Raw genomic sequence first — 24,760 nt, forward strand, 5'->3', positions numbered from 1 at the left:
AACAGCAGATCTTAAACCCATTTCCTTGGGTTTCAGTAATGTTGGCTAAACAGCACCAACTTAGTTTAATTCCCCAGACTGCAGAATATTCACTTGCCCACAATTATATTGCTTTGGTTACAATACGTGGCAACTTGGGTTTAAAATCAAATTAAAGATGAACCTTTTTTAAAATTACCAATTCCACAAGGTTTTAATTCAACATGTCAGCACAGCATCAATCGCATTCACTCAAACTAGACTACTGGATCTGTGACCAACTCATCAAATGTTTATATGGGTCCCTCAGTCCTATTCAACTGAATGCTTAAAATTAATGACATTTAAGGCAGCACAAATGATACCTCTGTCAATCCTTCTGCCATGGAAGAACAGCCAGAAGCTACAAAGAAATGGAAGTGGGCGGCACGGTAGCACAATGGTTAGCACTGCTGCTTCACAGCTCCAGGGACCTGGGTTCGATTCCCGGCTTGGGTCACTGTCTGTGTGGAGTTTGCACATTCTCCTCGTGTCAGCGTCGGCTTCCTCCGGGTGCTCCGGTTTCCTCCCACAGTCCAAAGATGTGCAGGTTAGGTTGATTGGCCATGCTAAAATTGCCCCTTAGTGTACTGAGATGCGTAGGTTAGAGGGATTAGTGGGTGAAATATGTAGGGATATGGGGGTAGGACCTGGGTGGGATTGTGGTCGGTGCAGACTCGATGGGTCGAATGGCCTCTTTCTGTACTGTAAGGTTTCTATGATACTGGGAGTCCTCCTTTGGGGCTCTATCATTTTTTGATTCTACACATTATTTCAGGAATCCAGTGTCAACAAGCATCTGGTTAACCACTGCATAGGAAACCTCTCTCCATCATTGCCAATTTCAGATAGCCATCCTTACTACAACAATCTGTCATTGCTCCTACCACGAATACCAGGGCTTAAAGGTATAATGCATGACATTTGCATTTCCTGGTGTTCTGAAGTTTGAGGACTGATCTAATCACAATGTCTAAAATGATAGAGAGAGATTTGATAGAGTAAATATAGAGATGCTACTTCCTATGGTGGGCAGGGGGTGGGAACACAGTCTTAACATTTGAGCCAAATTATTCAAGCATGACATCAGGAAGCAGATTTTCATTCTAAGCATGGAACACTCTTCCTCAAAATGGCTGTGAATTGAAAATTCAACTGATTGATTTGAAGTTTTCAAGATTGAGATAAACATATTACCAAGGAATATGAATCAACAGCTGATAAATGAGCGGAGACATAAATTAGCCATGATCTAATTGAATGGTCAAACAGGCCCATGAGGTTAAAAAGCCTACTCTTGTTCTTAAGTTCTCACCAACTTTCATCTAGTCTCAGTGAAATTTCTAAGTCTGTGCCAATTTGATGCAGATCATGCTGTGCTCCATTCCCACTGGAAATCGGAGAAAAACTATGATGTCATGTCCACCTCACTTCACAAAGGGCTTCTCTTTGGGTCCCTTTGCTGTGTGAAATAGTGGGTGATAAAAGCTTGAAATTCCATTTGATCATAACTCTCCAAATTGCAAAATAAAAATGCTGAGAAAGCACTGCACTATTGGAGGCATTGTCACATCAGGCCAGACATGGACCTAGGCCTGCTCCCGTGATCAGCGATCAAATGACTCAATTTAAGGATAACCGTGTTATTCTTCCTATAATCTGCTCAGGATTCCCTCAAACACAGCAACCAAAAAAATAACCAGCCAAAGATTGCATTGCTGTTTGTAGGAATGAGTTTGAGAACGATAGCTGCCATATACACCAATCTAACAACTGGCCACTCTGGGTGAAGAAATGTCTCCTCACCTCCATCCTAAATAGTCTACCCTGAATCCTCAGACTGTAACCCCTGGTTCTGGATTCCCCCACCATTGGGAATATCCTCCCTGCATCGACCCTGTCTAGTCCTGTTAGAAATTTGTAAGTCTCTGAACTCTCCTTCATCGTCTGCACTCCAGCAAAAACAATCCTAACTTAGTCAATCTCTATCAGTCCCGCCATCCCTGGAATCCGCCTGGTAAACCTTTGCTGCATTCCCTCGAGAGCAAGAACATCTTCCTCAGAAAAGGAGACCAAAACTGCACACGATACTCTAGGTGTGGCCTCACCAAGGCCCTGTATAATTGCAGCAACACAACCCTGCTCCTGTACTTAAAACCTCTTGCAATGAAGATCAACATGCCATTTGTCATCTTTACCACCTGCATGCTTACCTTTAGTGATGTTTCCATTGTAGCTCTTGTTCATGTAGAGTCTGTTGTATAATGCAGGTCAGTTCCTTTTTTGGGTCAATTCCAGTGTGACTTCAATCAGCCACTAGTAATTATTTAATGTCAGCTTGCAGGTGGAAGTCATTATCTAACTATAAGAATGTGTATATTGGGCCTTTTGGGAACAGAGGGGACATTTTAGATCAGCTAGATAGCCAATATCTTTTCCCAAAGGCATGCGAGTCCAAAACTAGAGGACATGGGTTTAAGGTGAGATACAAAAGGGTGCAGAGGGACAATTTCTCTGAGGGTGGTGTGTCAGGAACAAGCTACTAGAGGTAGTAGTAGAGGCAGGTACAATTCTTTCTTTTAAAAAGCGTTCAGACAAGATGGCTATCGAGGGATATGGGCCAAGCATGGGCAATTGACACTAGCTCAGTCATTTTTTTTTAAAAAGGGCGGCATGGACTAGTTGGGCTGAAAGGCCTGTTTCCATGCTGTAAACCTCTGATTCTTATTCTGATTCTGATTGGGCTTTGATGCAACTTCCTGTATGTGAGGCAGTAATAATAAGTAACTAGATATGAAGCTAAATTAATTAGCCTTTTCCCTTTCGTGCTTGATGGTATGGTGCAATCTGGGTCATTGCATCTGAAATTCTTGAGATTCCTTAAAACAGACAGCCATCTGATGGAGCCAAGGCCCTGACAGCACAGTTTGAGTTCAAAGCCCCAAATCACACAACAACAATAATGTCAAAAACAGAAGTACAATTATTCAAAACAAAAAACTGAAAATCAAGCAAGACAAATCAATCCCACCCCTTAAATTGAAAAATATGTTCTTGGATGTTTCTGTCAAGACCTCTGGAAGAATAAAAATTCAAACGTTTTATGTTGAACTGAACATCAATTGTATAGGGAGATTTTAACGTTGTTCCCAAGAAGTTTTCATTCAAGCTTAGGAGTAATCGAAGTTCATAGCTCCGATATCCTAACTCTCCCATTGCAGCACATACCTACACTTTGAATGTCTATTTTAATTCCATTTATCTGAGCAAACATGTTTTTCCTGGCTGTTTCTAAGACGGCCAGGCTCTCCATGCTCTCTGGTCATATACCTTTCAATTAGATCCTCTCTCTCTTCTAAATTCCAGTGGATACAAGCCCAGTTGATCCAATCTCCTCATATGACAATCCTGCCATCCCAGGAATCAGTCTGGTGAACCTTCGCTGCACTCCCTCTATGGCAAGTATATCCTTTCTTAGATAAGGAGACCAAAACTGCACATAATACTCCAGGTGTGGTCTCACCAAGGCCCTGCACAGTTAGGACATCCTTGCCTCTGTACTCAAGTCCTCTTGCAATGAAGGCCAACATACCATTTGCCTTCCTAACTGCTTGCTATATCAGCATGCTTCATATTTACCCACGCTATATGGCACCTGCCATGTATTTGCCCACACACTCAACTTGTCCAAATCATCTTGAAGCCTCTAAATGCCGTTCTGATCAAGTTTCTTGTCATCAGCAAAGGAGGAAGTATTACTTTTGGCTTCAAATCATTGATGTATATTGTGAATAGCTGGGGTCCCGAGCACAGATCCCTGTGGCACTAGTCACCACCCACCACTTCAATTAAGACCCATCTATTCCTACTCTGTTTCCTGTCTGCTAACCAATTATCAATCCATGTCAACATATTGCCAACAACCCCATGTGCTTTAATTCTGCACACTAACCTCTTATGTGGAACTTAATCAAAAGCTCTCTCAAAAACCAAATGCATCACATCCCTTATCCCTACTAGCTTTGAGGGGGGCACAATGGCACAGTGGTTAGCACTGCTGCCTCACAGAGACAAGGTCCCAGGTTCAATTCCAGCCTCGGGTGACTGTCTGTGTGGAGTTTGCACATTGTCCCCATGTCTGCATGGATTTCCACCGGGTGCTCTGGTTTCCTCCCACAGTCCAAAGATGTGCAGGTTAGGTTGATTAGCCATGCTAAATTGACCCTAGCATCAGGGGGATTAGCAGGATAAATGCATGGGGTTACGGGAATAGGGCCAGGGTGGGATTATGGTCGGTACAGACTTGGTGGGTCGAATGGCCTCCTTCTGTACTGTAGGGATTCTATGATTGTATGCCCAGTTTTGTCAAACTGGGTCTCCCCATCCATAAATCCATGTTAATTTTGTGTAATTCTGTTGATATTTTCTAAGTGTCCTTTATTCCCAATCTCACATACATTCCCAACTCCAGCATTTTCCTTAATATGGATGTTAAACTAACCAGTCTGTAATTCCCGGTTTTTTTCCCTTCCTCCTTTTTTAAACAATGGGATTACATGCACCATTTTCAAATCTGTCGGGACTGCTCCAGAATCTCCAAAATTTTGGAAATTAACAATCAATGCATCCACTATTTCCATAGCCACCTCCTTCAATACCCTGGGATGTAGATTGTCCGGCTCTGAGGATTTATCAGCTTTCAGTCCTATTAATTTCATAGAATCCAGACAGTGCAGAAGGCGGCCAGTTGGCCCATTGAACCTGCACCAACAGCCCCACCCAGGCCCTATCCCCGTAACCCCATGTATTTACCCTGCTAGACACCCTGACACTCAGGGGTAATTTAGCATGGCCAATCAACCTTTGGGTTGGCCCACACATCTTTAGGCTGAGAGGGGAAACCGGAGCACCAGGAGGAAACCCACGCAAACACAGGGAGAATGTGCAAACAGTGACCCAAAGCCGGAATTGAACCCAGATCCCTGGCGCTGTGAGACAGCAGTGCTAATCACTGTGCCGCCCTACCGCCCGATTTCCTCAGCACAATTTCTAGTAATACTAATTTCCGTCAATTCCTCCTCCTCGCTAGATCCTTGGTTCCTTAGCATTTCTGGAAAGTTATCTGTGTGTTGTTCTATGAAGACAGAACTACAGTGGACGTTTAATTGCTCTACCATTTCCTTGTTCTCTATTATAAATTCTCCTGTTTTGGACTGTAAGGGACATATATTCACTAATCTTTGTCTTTATATTTGTACGAGGTTTCAATTAGTCTAACTCATCGCACTTCAATTCAAAAAACAAAGAACAAAGAAAATTACAGCACAGGAACAGGCCCTTCGGCCCTCCAAGCCTGCACCGACCATGCTGCCTGACTTAACTAAAACCCCCTACCCTTCCGGGGACCATATCCCTCTATTCCCATCTCATTCATGTACTTGTCAAGGCGCCCCTTAAAAATCACTACCGTATCCACTTCCATTACCTCCCCTGGCAACGAGTTCCAGGCACCCACTACTCTGTGTAAAAAATCTACCTGGTACATCTCTTAAAACTTACCCCGCGCACCTTAAACCTATGCCCCCTAGTCATTGACTCTTCCACCCTGGGAAAAAGATTCTGACTATCCACTCTGTCCATGCCTCTCATCATCTTGTAGACTTCTACCAGGTCTCCCCTCAACCTCCGTCGCTCCAGTGAGAACAAACCAAGTTTCTCCAACCTGTCCTCATAGCTAATGCCCTCCATACCAGGCAACATCCTGGTAAATCTTTTCTGTACCCTCTCCAAAGCCTCCACATCCTTCTGGTAGTGTGGCGACCAGAATTGAACACTATTCAGATAGGGGAGGAAATCTGAAAGAAAGTACAGCTGATTCGATAGACTTAACCATGTTCACAAAGTATATGCAGCCATCCATTATGCCACTCTCACTCATCTCCTATTGTACAAATGGAACTCCATGCAAAATTTTGCCATGTGCATCACATAGCATGCATTGTGTGGGGAAACAGGTAACACTGCTTTAAACAAAAGCTAAATCGTTTGTGGACACTGGTCACCGTTATCCACTCAACACGTTTGAACAAAGAAAATGCAAGTAGTGTTCTGGAAAAAAATTGGACTTGATTGAGGACCCTATTTGTTTTAGTTAGATGGGAAAACATCAAGACAATGGGCAGACTCACCATTGACTGCTTTTTCAATCAGTCCTTCACAAGCATCAAAGTCACCTCTAAGAACCAGCTTGTCGTGCAGTTCAGTTAACATTGGATGTTCCAATGCAATCTTTGTTTTCTTCTGCAGTGACTCAAAGGCCTCAGTGTAGTTGTGCTGGCGAAAGTGTTTCAGGCATAGCCTAATTGCTTCTTGTTCACGGTACTACTGGAACATAAGGAAACAGTTGAAAAAACATTTTTATGCTATGAAGTTTTAGTCGCCATACTTCAATCACAATCATACGAAATAACAGCCAAAGTAGGAACATACGAATAGGAGTTGGCCGTTTCAGCCCCTAGACCCTGTTCCGTCATTTAATGCGATCATGGCCGATCTGTGGCCTAACTCCACATTCCTGCCTTTGGCCTATGCCCCTTAATACGCTTGCTAAACAAAAAATCTCTCTCAGATTTAAAGATGCAACTAATCTAGCATCAACTGTCATTTGTAGAAGAGAGTTCCAAATCTCTACCATCCTGTGTGTGAAGTGCTTCCTAACAGCTCTCCTGCATGGTCAGGCACTAATTTTTAGACTGTGCCACCTAGTTCTAGAATCTCCAACCAGTGGAAATTGTTTAGCTTTACCTACCCTGCCTTTTCCTTCCAGCATTTTGAAGACTTCGATCAGATCACCCCTTAACCTCCTAAATGAGAGAAAACATTTGATTTCACTTATTAATTTGATTTGTCACATGCATCAGCTTACAGTGAAAAGTATTGTTTCCTGTGCGCTATACAGACAAAGCATACCGTTCATAGAGAAGAAAAGGAGTGCAGAATGTAGTGTGACAGTCATAGCTAGGGTGTAGAGAAAGCCTCAATTTGTTCACAAAATTTACGACTTGGATAATGGCATGGAAAGTCATACATCTGAATTTAATGATACAAAGTTAGGCAGCATTGTGGACAGTGTAGATCATAGCATAAAATTACAAAGGGACATTGATAGACTGGGTGAACAAGCAAAACTATGGCAGATGGATTTCAGTCTAACTTACAGGTCTAATTTGGAAAATCTTTCCTCATAATTAAACGGGAAGTCCAGATATCATGCTTGTAAATCTAAGTTGCACTTGCTCCAAGGCCAATATGTCGTTCCTGAGTGGTGCCCATATCTGCTTACAGTACCCCAAGTGGAGTCTAACCAGCGTTTTGTATAGCTGCAGCAGAACGTCTGCGTCTTTATATTCCAGTCCTCTAGATATTAAGGCCAGCATTCCATTAGCCTTCTTGATTATTTTCTGCATCGGTTTGTGGCATTTTAAAGATCTATGCATCTGAACTCCCAAAGTCTTTTTGGACGTCCACTGTATTTAACTTCATACCATCTACAAAGTACTCATCTATTATTTTTCAGTCAAAGATGAATAACCTCCCACTTGCTTAGACTGAAATCCATCTGCCATAGTTTTGCTTGTTCACCCAGTCTATTAATGTCCCTTTGTAATTTTATGCTATAATCTATACTGTCCACAATGCTGCCTAACTTTGTATCATCAGTAAGTTTAGATGCATGACTTTCCATGCCAAGTCATAAATAATGTGTAAAAAAGCTTTGACAAAGGGTCGTCTGGACTCAAAACGTCAGCTCTTTTCTCTCCTTACAGCTGCTGCCAGACCTGAGATTTTTCAGCATCTTCTCTTTTGGTTTCATAAATGATGCAAACAAATTGAGGCCCCAACACAGATCCTTGTGGGACACACCAGTCACATCACGCCAATTCGAGTACCTATCCATCATCCCGACTTTGTTGCCTGCCACAATTTCGCGGCCACTCGGCCCCATGAGCCTGCTCTGCCGTTCAAGATGATCATGGCTGACCTGCTTGTGCTCTGAATTCCACATTCCCACCTGCCCCCAATAACATTCGATTCCCTTGACTAACAAAAATCGACCTAACTCCATCTTAAAAATATTCAATAACCCCACCCCCACCGTCTTCTGAGGCAGAGAGTTCCGAAGTTGCACAACTCTCAAGAATCATCAAATTCTCACCTATCCCAAAAGGGCAACCCCCCCAATTTTAAAACAGTGCCGCCTAGTTCTGGACTCACCCACAAGAGGAAGCACCTTTTCAACATCCATCTTCTCAATACCATTTAGGATCTTATATTACGCAATCAAGCTACCCCTCACTTTTCCAAATTCCAGTGGAAACAAGCCCAGTTTGTTAACCTTTCCTCATAAGACAACCCACTCATTCCAGGCACCAATCTCCCTTGAGTCACCTCTAACACATTTACATCCTTCCTTAAATAAGACCAAAACTGCACACAGTATTCAAGATGTCACGTTCTGCCAAGTTTAACAACCATAAACATGAATTTAATAAACTGAGAGCCAGTCTGCCTTTTAAAAGCTTGAAGGGACATGGTGTGCAAGGCAAGCATTATCCAGCTCATTTTAAACAATACTTTATTGTCAAAGTCCTAATCACATCATTATATGGCTGGAAGGGTAAACTCAACCATAACGGCTGATTTCTGCTTGCGGAATGGACCAAAAACAAAGAATCTAAGAGAACAATGAGAGAATGTGGAATTTTTAATAGCTACATTAATGCAAGATAAAGGTTGTTATATGGACGGCACGGTGGCACAGTGGTTAGCACTGCTGCCTCACAGTGCCAGGGACCTGGGTTCGATTCCCGGCTTGGGTCACTGTCTGTGTGGGGTCTGCACGTTCTCCCCGTGTCTGCGTGGGTTTCCTCTGGGTGCTCCGGTTTCCTCCCACAATCTGAAAGTCATGCTGGTTAGATGTTGGCCATGCTAAATTCTTCCTCCGTGCACTCGAACAGGCGCCGGAGTGTGGCGATTAGGGTATTTTCACAGTAACTTCATTGCAGTGTTAATGTAAGCCTACTTGTGACTAATCAATAAACTTCGAGAATTACTTTAAGTAATTCTTACAGTTCTGATAAATATCCAATATAAATCCAACAGAATAAGGTAACCGAACGTTGACTTCCTGCTGGCAATTTAATGGCAAGAACCACCTGCCCAAATCACAGGCAGGGATTCGAAAATATACATATTACAGCTACAGCCAGCGGAGGAGGACGTGACCCCTGACAGTGGGGTGCCTGCGCAGTGAGGAGCAGGCTGACATATGGATGGCATTGAGCAGTGTATGTGCAGCAGGCAGGCACTCAGACGGTGACAGCTCACCACAGCCCAATCTCCTGGATGGACAGAGGCTCCTGGCATCACCTGAGCCTGAAGGAAAGAGTATTACTTCAAGAATTTAATATCAAATTTAAGCTTGGACAACTGTAGCGTCCAAATTCATGGCCTTGGGGACTGTGAAAATTCATTGTTTTTTTCAAACCTGTGTCACAGTAGCTGAATTGATATGTAAACCCACAGACAGAAGATATGCATGATGCAAAGTGCACCGTTCATGTGTTAATGTACTAAATAATCAGGCAAATGTTTAAATACAATATAGCTACTGATTTGGCTTTTTATTGCAGTATTGTTAGGTTTTAGTCTTTGCTGGCTGGAGAAATATGGGTTTTAAATTGTAATATCTTAGAAACCAATTGAAGTGAGTAGCAATTCTAACATGGTGACCACTAAACTTTGAACCACAATTGACTCATAGCACTCGCAGATGAATATGAAGTATCCAGCAACTGAACTGGAGTTGCGCCATTCTATACTGAATCCCAAGTTTCGGGGAGCTGTAATCAATGGTCGGAGCGCATGGATACATTTAGTGAAAACATCAAGAGTCAAACTAATGCTGAATGGCACAGAACAAAAGATTTATAGATAGAATTAATTGACGTAATTAATATTTACATCGGAGCAGAAATTGTATCAGGTAACTCAATGGGGTGCCACACTGACCTTTGGTCCAACAGAAAAAGCTTGTCAGTAAGGAACTCAGCTCATGAACTGAAGTTATAATTGAGGTGCGAGTTTTAATTAGTTTCTCCATATCAGGAGTTCTTAACTTTTGATCTAACTATACAATGTACCAGTATGTGCATTGTCACATTGGGTTGAAGAGAAAATAATAAAAATGCTAAATTAATAAGGATCCATAGAAAATAGGAGTAGACTACTCAGCCCTTCAAGCCTGCTCTACTATTCAGGATGATCATGGCTGGTCCTCTATCAATACCTTTATCAGCCTTCTGTGGTAGAGAATTCCACAGGTTCACCCCCCACTGAGTGATCAACCTGCAACCAAGCTCAGAACTGTCAACACATTTTGAGTCCTCAACCATCTGTTATGGTATGTGCGTTATGCTATAATTGCATGAACTATATATTTCAGTACAGGTGTAGTATCTGTTATGCAAAACCCTTGGGGCCAATTGCATTTTGGTATTCAGACATTTTTGGCTTTTAGATGTAGAGTCATAGAATCATAGAGGTTTACAGCATGGAAACAGGCCCTTCAGCCCAACTTGTCCATGCTGCCTTTTTTTTTGAAACCCCTAAGCTAATCCCAATTGCCCGCATTTGGCCCATATCCCTCTATACCCATCGTACCCATGTAAATATCTAAATACTTTTTAAAAGACAAAAATTGTACCTGCCTCTACTACTACCTCTGGCAGCTTGTTCCAGACACTCACCACCCTGTGTGTGAAAGAATTGCCCCTCTGGACACTTTTGTATCTCTCCCCTCTCACCTTAAACCTATGCTCTCTAGTTTTAGACTCCCCTACCTTTGGGAAAAGATATTGGCTATCAAGCTGATCTATGCCCCCCATTATTTTAAAGTCCTCTATAAGGTCACCCCTCAGCCTCCTACGCTCCAGAGAAAAAAGTCCCAGTCTATTCAGCCTCTCCTTATAACTCAATCCATCGAGTCCCGGTAGCATCCTAGTAAATCTTTGCTGCACTCTTTCTAGTTTAATAATATCCTTTCTATAATAGGGTGACCAGAATTGCACACAGTATTCCAAGTGTGGCCTTACCAATGTCTTGTACAACTTCAACAAGACGTCCCAACTCCTGTATTCAATGTTCTGACCGATGAAACCAAGCATGTTGAATGCCTTCTTCATCATGTAGTATGCCTATCATACAGGCCTTCTCCTACTTACTTTACAATAGTCTAAGCCTAGGTTAATTATAGTCTACGTCTTATAACGGTCAGATCTGATCGGCGAGGTTCATGTTGGCTCAGGTCACAGGTTTCCTGTGCAAAACGTCAGTGAGGTTCATGTTGGCTCACGTTAAGTGTCCATGTATGAAAATGTTTGGTTTTTGGAAGTGTGGTTTTTTGAATGCACAAATAAAGGACACAGTCTGTATTATGAACCTAATAAATCTAAGATATCCAGGCTCAATGTTTCAAGCAGCTTATTAGTTGGGTAATTGAGACTGACAGTTCTCTGATGAAGTTACGGGGAGCGATCATGAGGGTAATCGGATTGATGTTTACGTGGACTGTCAAAAGATATTTGACAGAATACCACAGTGGATTTTTATTTTATTCATTCAAGAGATGTGGCCTTCGCTGGCTAAGCCGGCATTCTTGCCCATCTCCAATTGTCATCGAGGTGACGGTGAGCTTCTTGAACTATTGCATCATGTGGCGTGGATACATCCAGAGTGCTGTTAGGGAAATGTTCCAGCATATTGACACAGCGACAGTGAAGGAACAGCGATATAGTTCCAAGTCAGGGTGGTGAGCGGCTTGAAGGGGAACTTCCAGATGGTGGCGCTCCTATGTTTCAATTACCCTTGTCTTTCTATGTGATAGTGGTCATGGGTTTGGAAGATGCTGTCTAAGCAGCCTTGGCAAGTGCCTGCAGTGCACCCTGCAGGTGGTACATGCTGTTGTGACTGAGAGTCAGTGGTGGAGGGAGTGAATATTTGAGGGAGGGATGCCAATCAAGCGGGCTGCTTTGTCCTGGATGGTGTGGAGCTCGAGTGTTGTTAGAGCTGCACCCATACAGGCAAATGTGAGAATATTCCATCACACTCCTGACTTGTAGGTGGCGGACAGGCTTTGGGGAGCCAGGAGGCGAGTTTCTCACTGCAGGATTCCTAGCCTATGACCGCTCTTGCACGGTATTTAAAAGACTAGTCCAGTTAAGTTTCAGGTTAATGGTAACCCCCAGGACGTTAATAATGGGAGGTTCAATGATAGTAATACATTGAATGTCATGCAGTGATGGTTAGATTGACTGGATATTGCCCAAGTCTTGATGCATTTGGACATGGATTGCTCCAGTGTCTGGGGAATCGTGAATGATGATGCAATCAGCGAACATCCTCATTTTTGACCCTAGTTTGGCCTAGGGCACCTTGAGGAACTCCTGTAGTGATGATCTGAAGCCGAGATGACTGACATCCAGCACCACAACTATCTTCCTTTGTGCTAGGTCTGGCTTCAACCAGCGGAGTGCTTTACCCGATTCCATTGATTCCAGTTTTGCTTAGCTCTTTGATGCCACATTCAGTGCAATGTGACCTTTTATCAAGGGCAGTCACACTCACATCTGCAGGTGAGCTCTTTTGTCCATGTTTGAATCAAGGCTGTAATGAGGTCAGGAGCTGAGTGGCCCTGGGGAACCTAAACAGAGCATCAGACAGGAAGGTATTGCAAGTGCCACTTGGTTGCACTGTTGAGGACCACTTCCATCACTTTACTGGCTATCGAATGTGAACCGATGGGGCGGTAATTGGCCGGATTGGATTTGTCCTGCTTTTTGTATACAGGACAAAACTGGGCAATTTTCCACATAGAAACTGGAGCAGCTTGGCTAGGGGGGGTGGCAGATTCTGGAGCACAAGTCTTCATTACCATTCTGGAATATTATCAGGGCCCAAGCCTTTGCAGTATCCAGTGACTTCAGCCATTTCTCGATGTCACATGGAGTGAATTAAACTGGCTCAAGACTAGCATCTGTGGTGCTGCAGACATCCAGTGGAGGTTGAGGTGGATCATCCATTCGGCACTTCTGGCTAAAGATTGTTGCAAATGCTTCAGGGTTATCATTTGCACTAATATGCTGAGTTCCCCCATCGTTGCAGATGGAGATATTTGTGGAGCCTCCTCCTGCAGGCAGTTAATTGTCCACCACTATTCACGACTGGATGTGGCAGGACGGCAACGCTTTGATCTGATCCATCGGCTGTGGGATCACTTAATCAGAAACACAAAAGGACTTGGGAGTCCTTGTTCAAGATTCTCTTAAGGTTAACGTGCAGGTTCAGTCAGCAGTTAGGAAGGCAAATGCAATGTTAGCGTTCATGAAGAGAGGGCTAGAATACAAGAGCAGGGATATACTTCTAAGGCTGTATAAGAACAAAGAACAATACAGCACAGGAACAGGCCCTTCGGCCCTCCAAGCCCGTGCCGCTCCCTGGTCCAAACTAGACCATTCTTTTGTATCCCTCCATTCCCACTCCATTCATATGGCTGTCTAGATAAGTCTTAAACGTTCCCAGTGTGTCCGCCTCCACCACCTTGCCTGGCAGCGCATTCCAGGCCCCCACCACCCTCTGTGTAAAATATGTCCTTCTGATATCTGTGTTAAACTTCCCCCCCTTCACCTTGAACCCATGACCCCTCATGAACGTCACCACCGACCTGGGGAAAAGCTTCCCACCGTTCACCCTATCTATGCCTTTCATAATTTTATACACCTCTATTAAGTCTCCCCTCATCCTCCGTCTTTCCAGGGAGAACAACCCCAGTTTACCCAATCTCTCCTCATAGCTAAGCCCCTCCATACCAGGCAACATCCTGGTAAACCTCCTCTGTACTCTCGCCAAAGCCTCCACGTCCTTCTGGTAGTGTGGCTGAAGTCCTGCCATCAATACTGGAAAAGGAAGTTTACCCCACTTTGGTGGGCAATAGGACCCTGGCGAACACTTTGCAGTGACCAATTAACAGGCCACTGTCAGGGCTACCATTCAATTGAGGACAATAGCTTTCCTGTCCTATCTTTTATTCATTCATGGGCATCGCTGGCTGGGCCATCCTTAATTGTCCTTTAGCTGAGGGCATTTACCCCCATTGCTATGGATCTGGAGTCACATATAGGTCAGACCGGGTAAGGATGGATTTTTATGACAAACAACAGTGGTTTCAAGCTTTTAATTCCATATTTTTATTGAATTCAAATTTCATCATCTGCCATGGTGGCAAAATTAAAGCCCATGATTACAGGGACAATGGCAGTGTAGGTACAAAATTGGCTGAAGGACAGAAAGCTGAGTGGTGGTGGTGCATGGTTGCTTTCCAGGCTGGAGGGAGGTATACCATAGAGTTTCCCAGGAATCACAGATGCAGTGTGCCCCCCCTTCCCGGTCTTTTTGATCTACAATCAATGACTTGCACGTGGTTTTATAGGGTATAATTCCAAAGTTTGTAGAGGACATGAAATTTGGAAATGTAGTAGCAGAGGATAGTAACAGACCAGCAAAACAGAAAATGGAGAAATGGGTGGCCACATGGCACATGGAACTTAACGGTAAACTGTGAAATGAGGCGGCAATAGAAATGAATACTAGACTATTTGAGAAGGCTGCATAAAAAAATGGGCTTCTTGTTTCAGTTTTATTTGTGGAGAAGGAGGATGAAAAACAAGAAAGGTATGCCAAATGATTCTAAACTACTAGATAGGCCGCAGGCTGAGTATTATGTTCAATTCTGGGTACGACATTTTAGAAAGGATATTAAGATCTTGGAGAAGGTGCAGAAGAGATTGACCAGTATGATATTAAGGGGTGAGAGATTCTCGTATGGGGGAAGACAAGAGAAACAGAGGATGTTCACCTCAGAATAGAAACGGTCATGGAAAGATTTTATAGAGGTGTTCAAAATCACGAAGGCTTGATAGAGTTTTTTTTAAAAACTGCTTACAGTGGCAAATAGGTCAGCAAACAGCTGACACTTTTCTTTAAAAGCAAGTTGTGATCTGGAATGCACCACCTGAAAGACTGGTCAAGGTAGATTCAATAGTAATATTCACAAGATAATTGAATACTTGAAGCAAAAGCTTTTACAGGATTCAGGAGAGAACAGGGGTGGAAAAGTTGAATAGCTCTACCAAAGTGGTCAGCACAGGACATCTTAGTTGAATGGCCTCCTTCTGTGCTCATCATTCTATGATTCCAAGTACAGAGTCATTCAATCCGAGATTCCAAACTCACTGGATGCTTTGAACGGGAGTGACTGAATAAATATTAAATGGCAAATGCAGAAATAAGAGAGAGGTGCAACAACTGTAATTAAACACACTTCAGGATTACAGGGAGGTGGACAAATAATTGCACTCAGCTGCTGTGAACCTTTAGGAGTTAAATTCAACTCCCACTCACACTAGGCCTTTAAAATGACGAACAGAAAAATGTCAGCATTCTGCAAACAATCAGAACGTGTCCCCTGCTCTAAAATGCTGTCGAACGCTCTCGGCTGAAAAGCACTTGGCACTACACTCAGTTCACATCAACATTTTCTGTATGCGTAACCTTTTAGCAGTTAGATTCTAAAATCCGGGGACAGGCTGCAAGATGCAGGTTAGCAAAAGGGTTATGCTTTAAAAGTTGATATTTCTATGCTGCTCACCTAATAGCTAATGATCGCTAAGATACAGCAGGAAGAAGAAATATTCAGCAAAACAGTGGTGCATTTCAAAAGTTCAACAAGTGAGAAGATCGTTTAACACAAGCCAATGAAGGGAAATTGAGGCGTGCGTGTGCACGTGTGCCAAGCTCACTTCCTCACCCCCACACACACCAACACATGTTCACACCCATTCACACAGTGGGTGATTCAGTGAACATCCTGAGACTTAGTGAGCCTGCCACACCATCTCACACTCTAACAGTCATCTTTACTAATTACTCTTTTTTCTTGCATTATCAATTTATTGCTTATTTTCTCAGCAAGTTGTTCCTTCCCTTTATATCTCAACACTTTTTTTCTAAATGAATGTTCAATTTTGTGCCAAACCTCATCTTCCTGAAATTTGCTCAAAGGCCCAAGTGTGAAAGGATTGAAATGTGGTCCCTCGTGTGATAAAGTTGGACAAGTCTGATTTGGAGGGGCACAGATGGGGTAAAGCTGATAAATCCATTGTGAATCTAAGCAATAAATAGACATGACTAACACGACCATTTCTGTTCAGTTCAATAAATAAAACAGTTAACAAAATTAGATTTTGAAACTAGCTGCAAAGCTATTACTTCAAGATAGTTCCTTGATTGAAGCAATAGAGTACCAAAAATTGCAGTTGCAGAAACCATTACATAATGGATTATAAAACCCGACCCTTTACATTTTGAGATGCTCCAAAATAATACATGTTATTACTGCAAACTCAATATTCAGTAGCTATGTAGTGACATTTCCATTATTTCTTGAGATCAGGATACTGAGAAAACACTTGAGGCATCATGAATTCAGCTACATTTGGTTTACAACTTGCCCAATTTCATGAAATTTGCAATTATCAACATATTTGCCCCAATCGCAATTTATTCAAGGAACAAAAAAATTAACATAACATATCCTCTGAAAAGATATTAATGGCCACAGAATTCAGCAGCAAAACAAAGATTGACAAATGAACGTGGCAACTCGTCTAATAGCAGGGCAAGCATTAATTGGCTAGAATCACAGAATGGTTTATAGCAAAGGGGGAGACTATTCAACCCATCGTGCCCATGCTTGGCCTTTGCAAGAGCAATACACATGGTGCCACTACTCCGTCTTTTCCCCGTAGCCCTGCACATTTCCTATTCGGATAATGATCCAATTTCCATTTGAATGCCTTAATTGAACCTGCCTTCAGCACACTCTCAAGCAGTACATCCCAGATCCTGAGCACTCACTGCAGAAAAAATGAATGCCCTCATGCTGCAATTGCTTCTTTTCACAATTACCTTAAGTCCACGTCCTCCGGTGCGCAACTCTCCCACCAATGGGAACATTTTTCCCTATCCATTCTGTCCTGATACCTCATGATTTTAAATACCTCCATCTCATCCCCCTTCGATCTTCCCTCCTCCAAGGAAAACAGTTCCGATTTCTCCAATTTTTCTACATACCAGAAATTCCTTACCCCGAGAACCATTGTCATGGATCTTTCTGCACCCTCTCCCATGCTGTCACATTCGCCCTAAAGTGTAAGCCCAGAAGTGGGCATTAGTTCTGTTGCTCCAGTTGAGATCAAACTAGTGTTTTGTACAGATTTAACATAACTGCTTTCCTTTTGTATGCTTTGCACCTATTTATAAAGCACAGGATGTCATATGTTTTATTAGCCACTCTCAGCCTGCCTTGCCACCTTCAATGATTTGTGCACATATCTCTACAGGGCTCTCTAATACTGCACCGACTTTTAGAATTGTATCCTTCATTTTACATTGTCTCTGCTTTCTTCCTACTAAATTGAATTACCTCTCACTTTCTGCATTAAATTTAATCTGTCACATGTCTACCCATTCCACCAACCTGTATCTCCTTTTGAAGTTCTACACTATTCTCATGGTTCACAATACTTGAGTTTCATATTGTCTGCAAAGTTTGAAATTGTGCCCTGTATCCAGAGGTCTGGGTCCTTCATATACGGTAAGAAGTCCAACAGGTTTATTTGGTAGCAAACGCCACTAGCTTTCGGAGCGTGCTGCTCCTTCGGCAGGTGGAGTGGGAGATCTGCTCACAAACAGGGCATACAGAGACACAAACTCAATTTACAGAATAATGATTGGAATGTGAGTCTTTACAGCTAATCAAGTCTTAAAGGCACAGACAATGTGAGTGGAGAGAGCATTAAGCACAGGTTAAAGAGATGTATATTGTCTCCAGCCAGGACAGCTAGTGAGATTTTGCAAGTCCAGGCAAGTTACAGATAGTGTGACAAAAACCTAAGATCCCGGTTGAGGCCGTCCACACGGTACATACTCTTGCAACTCGGCCAACATTGTCTATCTGATACGCTGCAGGAAAGGATGTCCCGAGACATGGTACATTGGGGAGACCATGCAGACGCTATGACAACGGATGAATGAACACCGCTCGACAATCACCAGGCAGGAGTGTTCTCTTCCTGTTGGGGGCACTTCAGTGGTCACGGGCATTCGGCCTCTGATCTTCGGGTAAGCATTCACGACAACGCAGAGTCACTGAGCAGAAACTGATAGCCAAGTTCCGCACACATGAGGACGACCTCAACCGGGATCTTGGGTTCATGTCACACTATCTGTAACGCCCACAACTTGCCTGGACTCGCAAAATCTCACTAGCTGTCCTGGCTGGAGACAATATACATCTCTTTAACCTGTGCTTAATGCTCTCTCCACTCACACTGTCTGTACCTTTAAGAGTTGATTCGTTGTAAAGACTCGCATTCCAATCATTATTCTGTAAATTGAGTTTGTGTCTCTGTATGCCCTGTTTATGAGCAGATCTCCCACTCTATCTGACGAAGGAGCAGCGCTCCGAAAGCTAGTGGCATTTGCTACCAAATAAACCTGTTGGACTTTAACCTAGTGTTTGTTAGACTTCTTACTGTTTTTACCCCAGTCCAACGCCGGCATCTCCACATCCTTCATATACATCAGGAAGAGCACGCCCCAGGCATTGGGGGACCAATCTCCCCACAGGCATCGGGGCAACACTCCCAAAAGGGGCTCCCCAGAGTGCCAGAAAATCTGAAGCGAAAACTTGGCTGTGCATCTGGAGAGATAGAGACCGGTTTTTGGTCTGGACCTGACCATGTGAAATTTTGTGAAAATGCCTCCAACCATTTCTAACAGCTTCCCTACCACTGACTTTAAACTGACTGGCCTGTAGTTGCTGGACTTATTAAAAGTAAACTCAATCATGTTTTAATATATTTGCTAAATATTTCAAACCTGCTTTCTGACACAACATACAGTTTTGATCTTACTGAAGTTATATTATAACGGTCTTTAATCCAATTATCATGTGAACCATTGATCTAAAATCTGCACATTCTGTGGCAAATATCTAGCTCATGTTTCATGTGGTTTTAGGAATTCAAGTTTAACAGTAAAAATGGGATAAATACAGCACAAACAGCCTGGAGTCTATTCACTTAAAATGGTTGGGACCATCAAGTTAATAGCTCGAAAGACAAGGTCATAAAACAGCACATGGGTTTACGTAACTGGAGAACTGGAAGATGTGATGTCTACACTGCTGGCAAAGAAATGCAGAAAGATGCTTTTGTTTTGGGATTTAAAAGCCAAATTATTTTTTCATGGATCCAGTAAAACCCATTTGTTTTATCGGATCAAAAAAATAAATTGTAAATGAGGGATTATTAATTTGAAGGTCAGTTCAGAACAGCCCAAAGCCAGCTACGTCGGAATGAGGATGGGTGGAGCTAAGAATAGCTCACTGGTTTTAATTTATCTTAGCGTTTGCGGAGGTCTTCAGTTGCAGTTTGAACCTCGTGTGGTTTGCAGCTTACTGAAAGAAGTTAGTCAAAATAATTAAGTTAGACAGACCTGCATTATAAGCAGAGTAAAATACAAAATTCATCATTGACCACGTAAAAGGTGGTGCGGCTTAAACTTGAATCTTGTGAGGAACAGAAACTTAATGATTGCCCAACTTGAAGTTAGTAGGTCTGTGTCGCACTGCAAAAGAAAGTAACCAGCAGATTTTCTTCAAAGCAATCAGAATAAAGGACTGAGACCTCCACAGTTGAGAGGGGAAATTAAAATTTGAACACCAAGACAAGCAAAAGCTAGGAAAGTTTTTCTGGAGGACCATAGCATACTATGGGTGCCTCTATAGAAGTAAAATACTTCACAGCGGACGTGTCTTAAAAAAGAATTCTTGGAGGAAGTAGGAAGTAAACCTGAGTGCATAGCACATATAGTTACAGACCAAACTGTTAAGTTAATAGTGTTTGTTTCATTTGAATCATTTACATGCAATAACCTTTTTGTTTAAAAAAGTGAAATGCTGTTGTGTGGTTCTACTGGTTAAGCAGATATTCAGATTTTTAGAAAAATTTCAACATACCTGAAAAAGATTGCAACACTTAGAATCCCTACAATGCAGAAGGAGGCCATTCAGCCCATCGAGTCTGCACCGACCACAATCCTACCCAGGCCCTATCCCTGTAACCCAAGATATTTACCCTGCTAATCCTCTGACACTAGGGTCAATTTAGCATGGCCAATCCACCTAACCTGCACATCTTTGGACTGTGGGAGGAAACACGAGCACCCGGAGGAAACCCACGCAGACACGGAGAGAATGTGCAAACTCCACAGAGTCATCCAAGCCGGGAATCAAACCCGGGTCCCTGGAGCTGTGAGGCAGCAGTGCTAACCACTGTGCCACCGTGCTGCCCCTTTATGTAAAAAAAACTGCAGAGCCAGTTCCCCTCGGTTCAGCCAGAGGGGAACTGGCTCTGCAGTTTTTTTTAAATAACTTCTAAGGAGTTAAAATTTAGGTTTCACCGAAAACATTTAAAAATTGCATCAAACTTTCCTATATGTGTGCTCTAAACTAAGGTGGTTCTTGACTCCTAACTTAACTCTTGCTCCATCCATACAACATAACTGCAGCATAAAAATTCAGTATCCATATAGAAGTGAAAAGAATTTACATATAATACAATACAGTACCTACCTTGCTGTACCAGTTAAGGCACGGTTGTACAATGTCTGGTTCATCTATTCCATGTAGTTCAACATACCAGATGCTGAAGTTAAAGCTCGGACCCCAGGACATTAATGGAACTAGAAAGAAAAGGGTGGAAAAAAGTTTCAAGACTATTTTTGGATATGCCTAAAATCTCATATAATCTCAAGAATAGCAAAACCCACTTTTGCACTTCACACATCATGCAGTAACTACCCACAAATGTTTCTGTATAGATTTTAAAAAGTCATCAAAATATATTTGGCTGTTAAGTTGAAATGGTAATCAACATGGGATTAAACAGAAAAAAAAGTTCAGAGGGTAAACAAACCAGTTTGTTCATTACTGCATAGCAGTCCTATAGCATAAAGAGATAGGATTAAAGATCGGTCACTGCAAAAAGAAATGGCAGCACATCCTTCATTTACTTTTTTAAATTTATTAATTCGTGTCGCTGGCTGGCCAGCATTTATTGCCCATCCCTAGTTTCCCCAAGGGAAATTGAGAATCAACCACATTGCTGTGGCTCTGAAGTCACATGTAGGCCAGACCAGGTAAGGAGGGCAGATTTCCTTCTCTAAAGGACTTGAATGAGCCAGATGGGTTTTTTCAACAATCAGCAATGGTTTTCATGGTCATCAGTAGATTCTTGATTCCAGATATTTTTTATTGAATTCAAATTCCATCCGCCGCGGCGGGATTCGAACCAGAGTTCCCATAACATTAGCGGAGTTTCTGGATTAATAGTCTTGTGATACCATCACTAGGCCATTGCCTCCCCACATTAAAAATGGTCCTGAAGTAGGTTTCCCAGCATATTCCAGTGGGCACTGTACAGGCTAGCATTAATGAGGGGTTTTGTATAAATCAGTATTTTGCTTCCACCGAGTGTGGATCACATCTAGCTTTAAAAGTTTAGTTTATGTTCTAAGATTTGTTCTCTTCAAATAACAATACTGCGCTACCTTAACACTTTAGCTCTACAATATATTATTTGCAGAAACTGCTCTTCAAGGCTAAGATGATTAATTAATTGAAACCATCTGTCAAGCGTAGGATTTTATGATCATTAATGACTGACCAAGATTACCTATATAAAGACTGTGACAAGCATACACATATTATGTTACCCATCGAGGGTTAATAACACAGTAAACTGTTTTTAAAACTTGTAGGTTAAAATTACCATGAACGATAGCAATTACAAAGTTATAAAATATTGACGCATGGTGCATTTACAAAATGCATTTTAGGGACCAATTCCAACAACCCATTTAAGTTTTGGCCAGTAACAAAATAAGAGCTACCTTCCAACAGCTTACATTTAAAAAGCCAGTAATAGCAGGCAGCAGAGATGAGGCACTTCACAGAAGTGAATACTGCAGGTTCACACTCCCAAGACGGTCACACAAACAAATCCATCAGTTACAATGCAGGCAACAAACATTCAGCTCCAAAAAGGGACAATTTTGTTCCAGTCCAATAATTCCAATTTCATAAGTAACATGCTGTTTTGAATTCCTCTCCAGAAAAAAATATTCCTCCTTCTGATTTTTGCTTTTTCAACCTCATGTCACATTTCAGAAATATTACTTGCTTGAAAATATGATAATAAATCTGTTTGCAGTTTTAATTTTCATTGCCCACTGATCTACTGTCCAATTTATGAATGCTTACACTGGGTCATTATAACATTGAAATATTATCACTGCATTGCTGCTCGTTCAAAGGGAACAACGCAATGGTCCAAAATGGAGGATGACTGCCCACTGTGAAAATGTGAAGTAGTTTTCACCAGTTCTTGGTGACAAGATCTGTACAGAATCCCTCATAGGAATGAAGAATATAACAAAAGGCGCTGGAGTGTGGCGATGACTAGGGGATTTTCACAGTAATTTCATTGCAGTGTTAATGTAAGCCTACTTGCGACACTAATAAATAAACATTTTTTAAAAACACATCACAGTAGTACAGCCAGCAGTGACATAGCTAGTGTGAATGGCTGTAACTCTTAACTGAAGGCGAACTGGAAAGGGTCCAAAAGTTAAACAGCAGAGGAAAACGCACTGGAAAAAGATGACATGTCTTGCAGCATAGGTGCAATAATGCAGTCAAATTAACTACTTCATCTTACGGCATACACAGTAGGCTAAACAAGGTATTTTTAAAATAGAGGCAAAGCCAGAGGTATAATGGCACAGGAGGTGACCACTCGGCCCATCAAATCAATTTCAGCTCATCTTTCCCAAAAACTGGTGTGTAGTCCATCACGGTATAGTCTTTCTACATCTAAAAACTGAAAAAAGGACTTATGCAGACACATACAAATCTGTAAATGGAAAAAGCAGCTAAATGTTAGCTTGAAGTCTTAATTTCTTGAGTCCCAAGGCTTTATTACTAACTAGTTATTTTCGTATTCACCCTTTCCCTTGCACATTGTATCTGCCAGAGGCAGCCGTACACTTTTAGAACCATAGAACCATAGAAAATTACAGCTCAGAAACAGGCCTTTTGGCCCTTCTTGTCTGTGCCGAACCATTTTATGCCTAGTCCCACTGACCTGCACTTGGACCATATCCCTCCACACCCCTCTCATCCATGAACCCGTCCAAGTTTTTCTTAAATGTTAAAAGTGACCCCGCATTTACCACTTTATCCGGCAGCTCATTCCACACTCCCACCACTCTCTGCGTGAAGAAGCCCCCCCTAATATTCCATTTAAACTTTTCTCCTTTCACCCTTAACCCATGCCCTCTGGTTTTTTTCTCCCCTAGCCTCAGCGGAAAAAGCCTGCTTGCATTCACTCTATCTATACCCATCAAAATCTTATACACCTCTATCAAATCTCCCCTCAATCTTCTACGCTCCAGGGAATAAAGTCCCAACCTATTCAATCTCTCTCTGTAACTCAGCTTCTCAAGTCCCGGCAACATCCTTGTGAACCTTCTCTGCACTCTTTCAATCTTATTTACATCCTTCCTGTAACTAGGTGACCAAAACTGTACACAATACTCCAAATTCGGCCTCACCAATGCCTTATATAACCTTGCCATAACACTCCTTCATGCCGATTCTCATTTAAAGTAATCTGCGTATTTAAAACAATTCATTACTAGAACAAATTATTTAAAAGCTTTATGACCATTGTATTGATGTGCTCCTTCGACCAATTTATCAAATTAAAAATATAAATATGGAGTGAAATTGAAATAGTTTTGCCTCACATTTCATTGTCAGACAAAGCTCAGACCAAACTTGAAGCAAACTAGCAATAATGAGTTTTGAATTTTGATGGACAACTATAACTCAAGTTATTCAAACTTTGAAAATATATTAATGTAGTTGACTAAGTAGATGATAAAAGTTGTGGTTAATTGCAAATGCAATAAAATGATACATTCGATGGTATATTTTCTACAAATATCAGATAATCAATGAGTTGTATTATTGAAACATTGGCCGAAGTATGACAGGTTGAATCCACAGTGTCATAATTGCAAATGAGAAAATTCGCAAGCAATTTCAATTTGAAGGGTTCAATTCTGTCTAGATTAAATTCCATACCATTTTCATAACTAGAACAATCAGATGGAACTTGCTTCAAGTTGCTCCACTGTGCTACACACTCAATGTTCTCCATAAAGTACAATATGCATAGTCTTATATAGTGTACATTGCAATACTGAAGCACACCAAAACATCTATACTCAAGAATTCGTTAATACGGAACAAGCAGTAGCTGGGGCTCTTTTCTCTAGAAAGGAGGTGAAGAGATGACCTGATAAAGGTCTTCAAAAATTCAGTGGCGGTTCTAGACGATCATAGAGAAGCTGGAGATGAAATTGGCAATACCAGCCATATGAAACTGCAGCCCTTCTGTTTTCTTATGCAGTTCACAGAGGTTCAAACTCCTTTGGG

At 42.0% G+C, this 24,760-nt stretch overlaps 1 protein-coding gene across 3 annotated transcripts in view; it reads right to left on the reverse strand.

Moving 5' to 3' along the window:
• The window catches only part of mkln1 (muskelin 1, intracellular mediator containing kelch motifs), a 162,050-nt gene that overhangs the window by 86,819 nt on the left and 50,471 nt on the right, over positions 1-24,760 (reverse strand). For all 3 annotated transcript variants that reach the window (XM_078235844.1, XM_078235843.1, XM_078235845.1), the window contains exons 5-6: positions 20,831-20,940; positions 6,207-6,399 (exon numbers count right to left, since the gene is read on the reverse strand). In XM_078235844.1, coding sequence (XP_078091970.1) covers positions 6,207-6,399; positions 20,831-20,940 — 303 coding nt within the window. The remainder of the gene's footprint in view (positions 1-6,206; positions 6,400-20,830; positions 20,941-24,760) is intronic.

This window comes from Mustelus asterias, chromosome 19, assembly GCF_964213995.1.
Source record: "Mustelus asterias chromosome 19, sMusAst1.hap1.1, whole genome shotgun sequence".
NCBI classification, from domain to species: domain Eukaryota; kingdom Metazoa; phylum Chordata; class Chondrichthyes; order Carcharhiniformes; family Triakidae; genus Mustelus; species Mustelus asterias.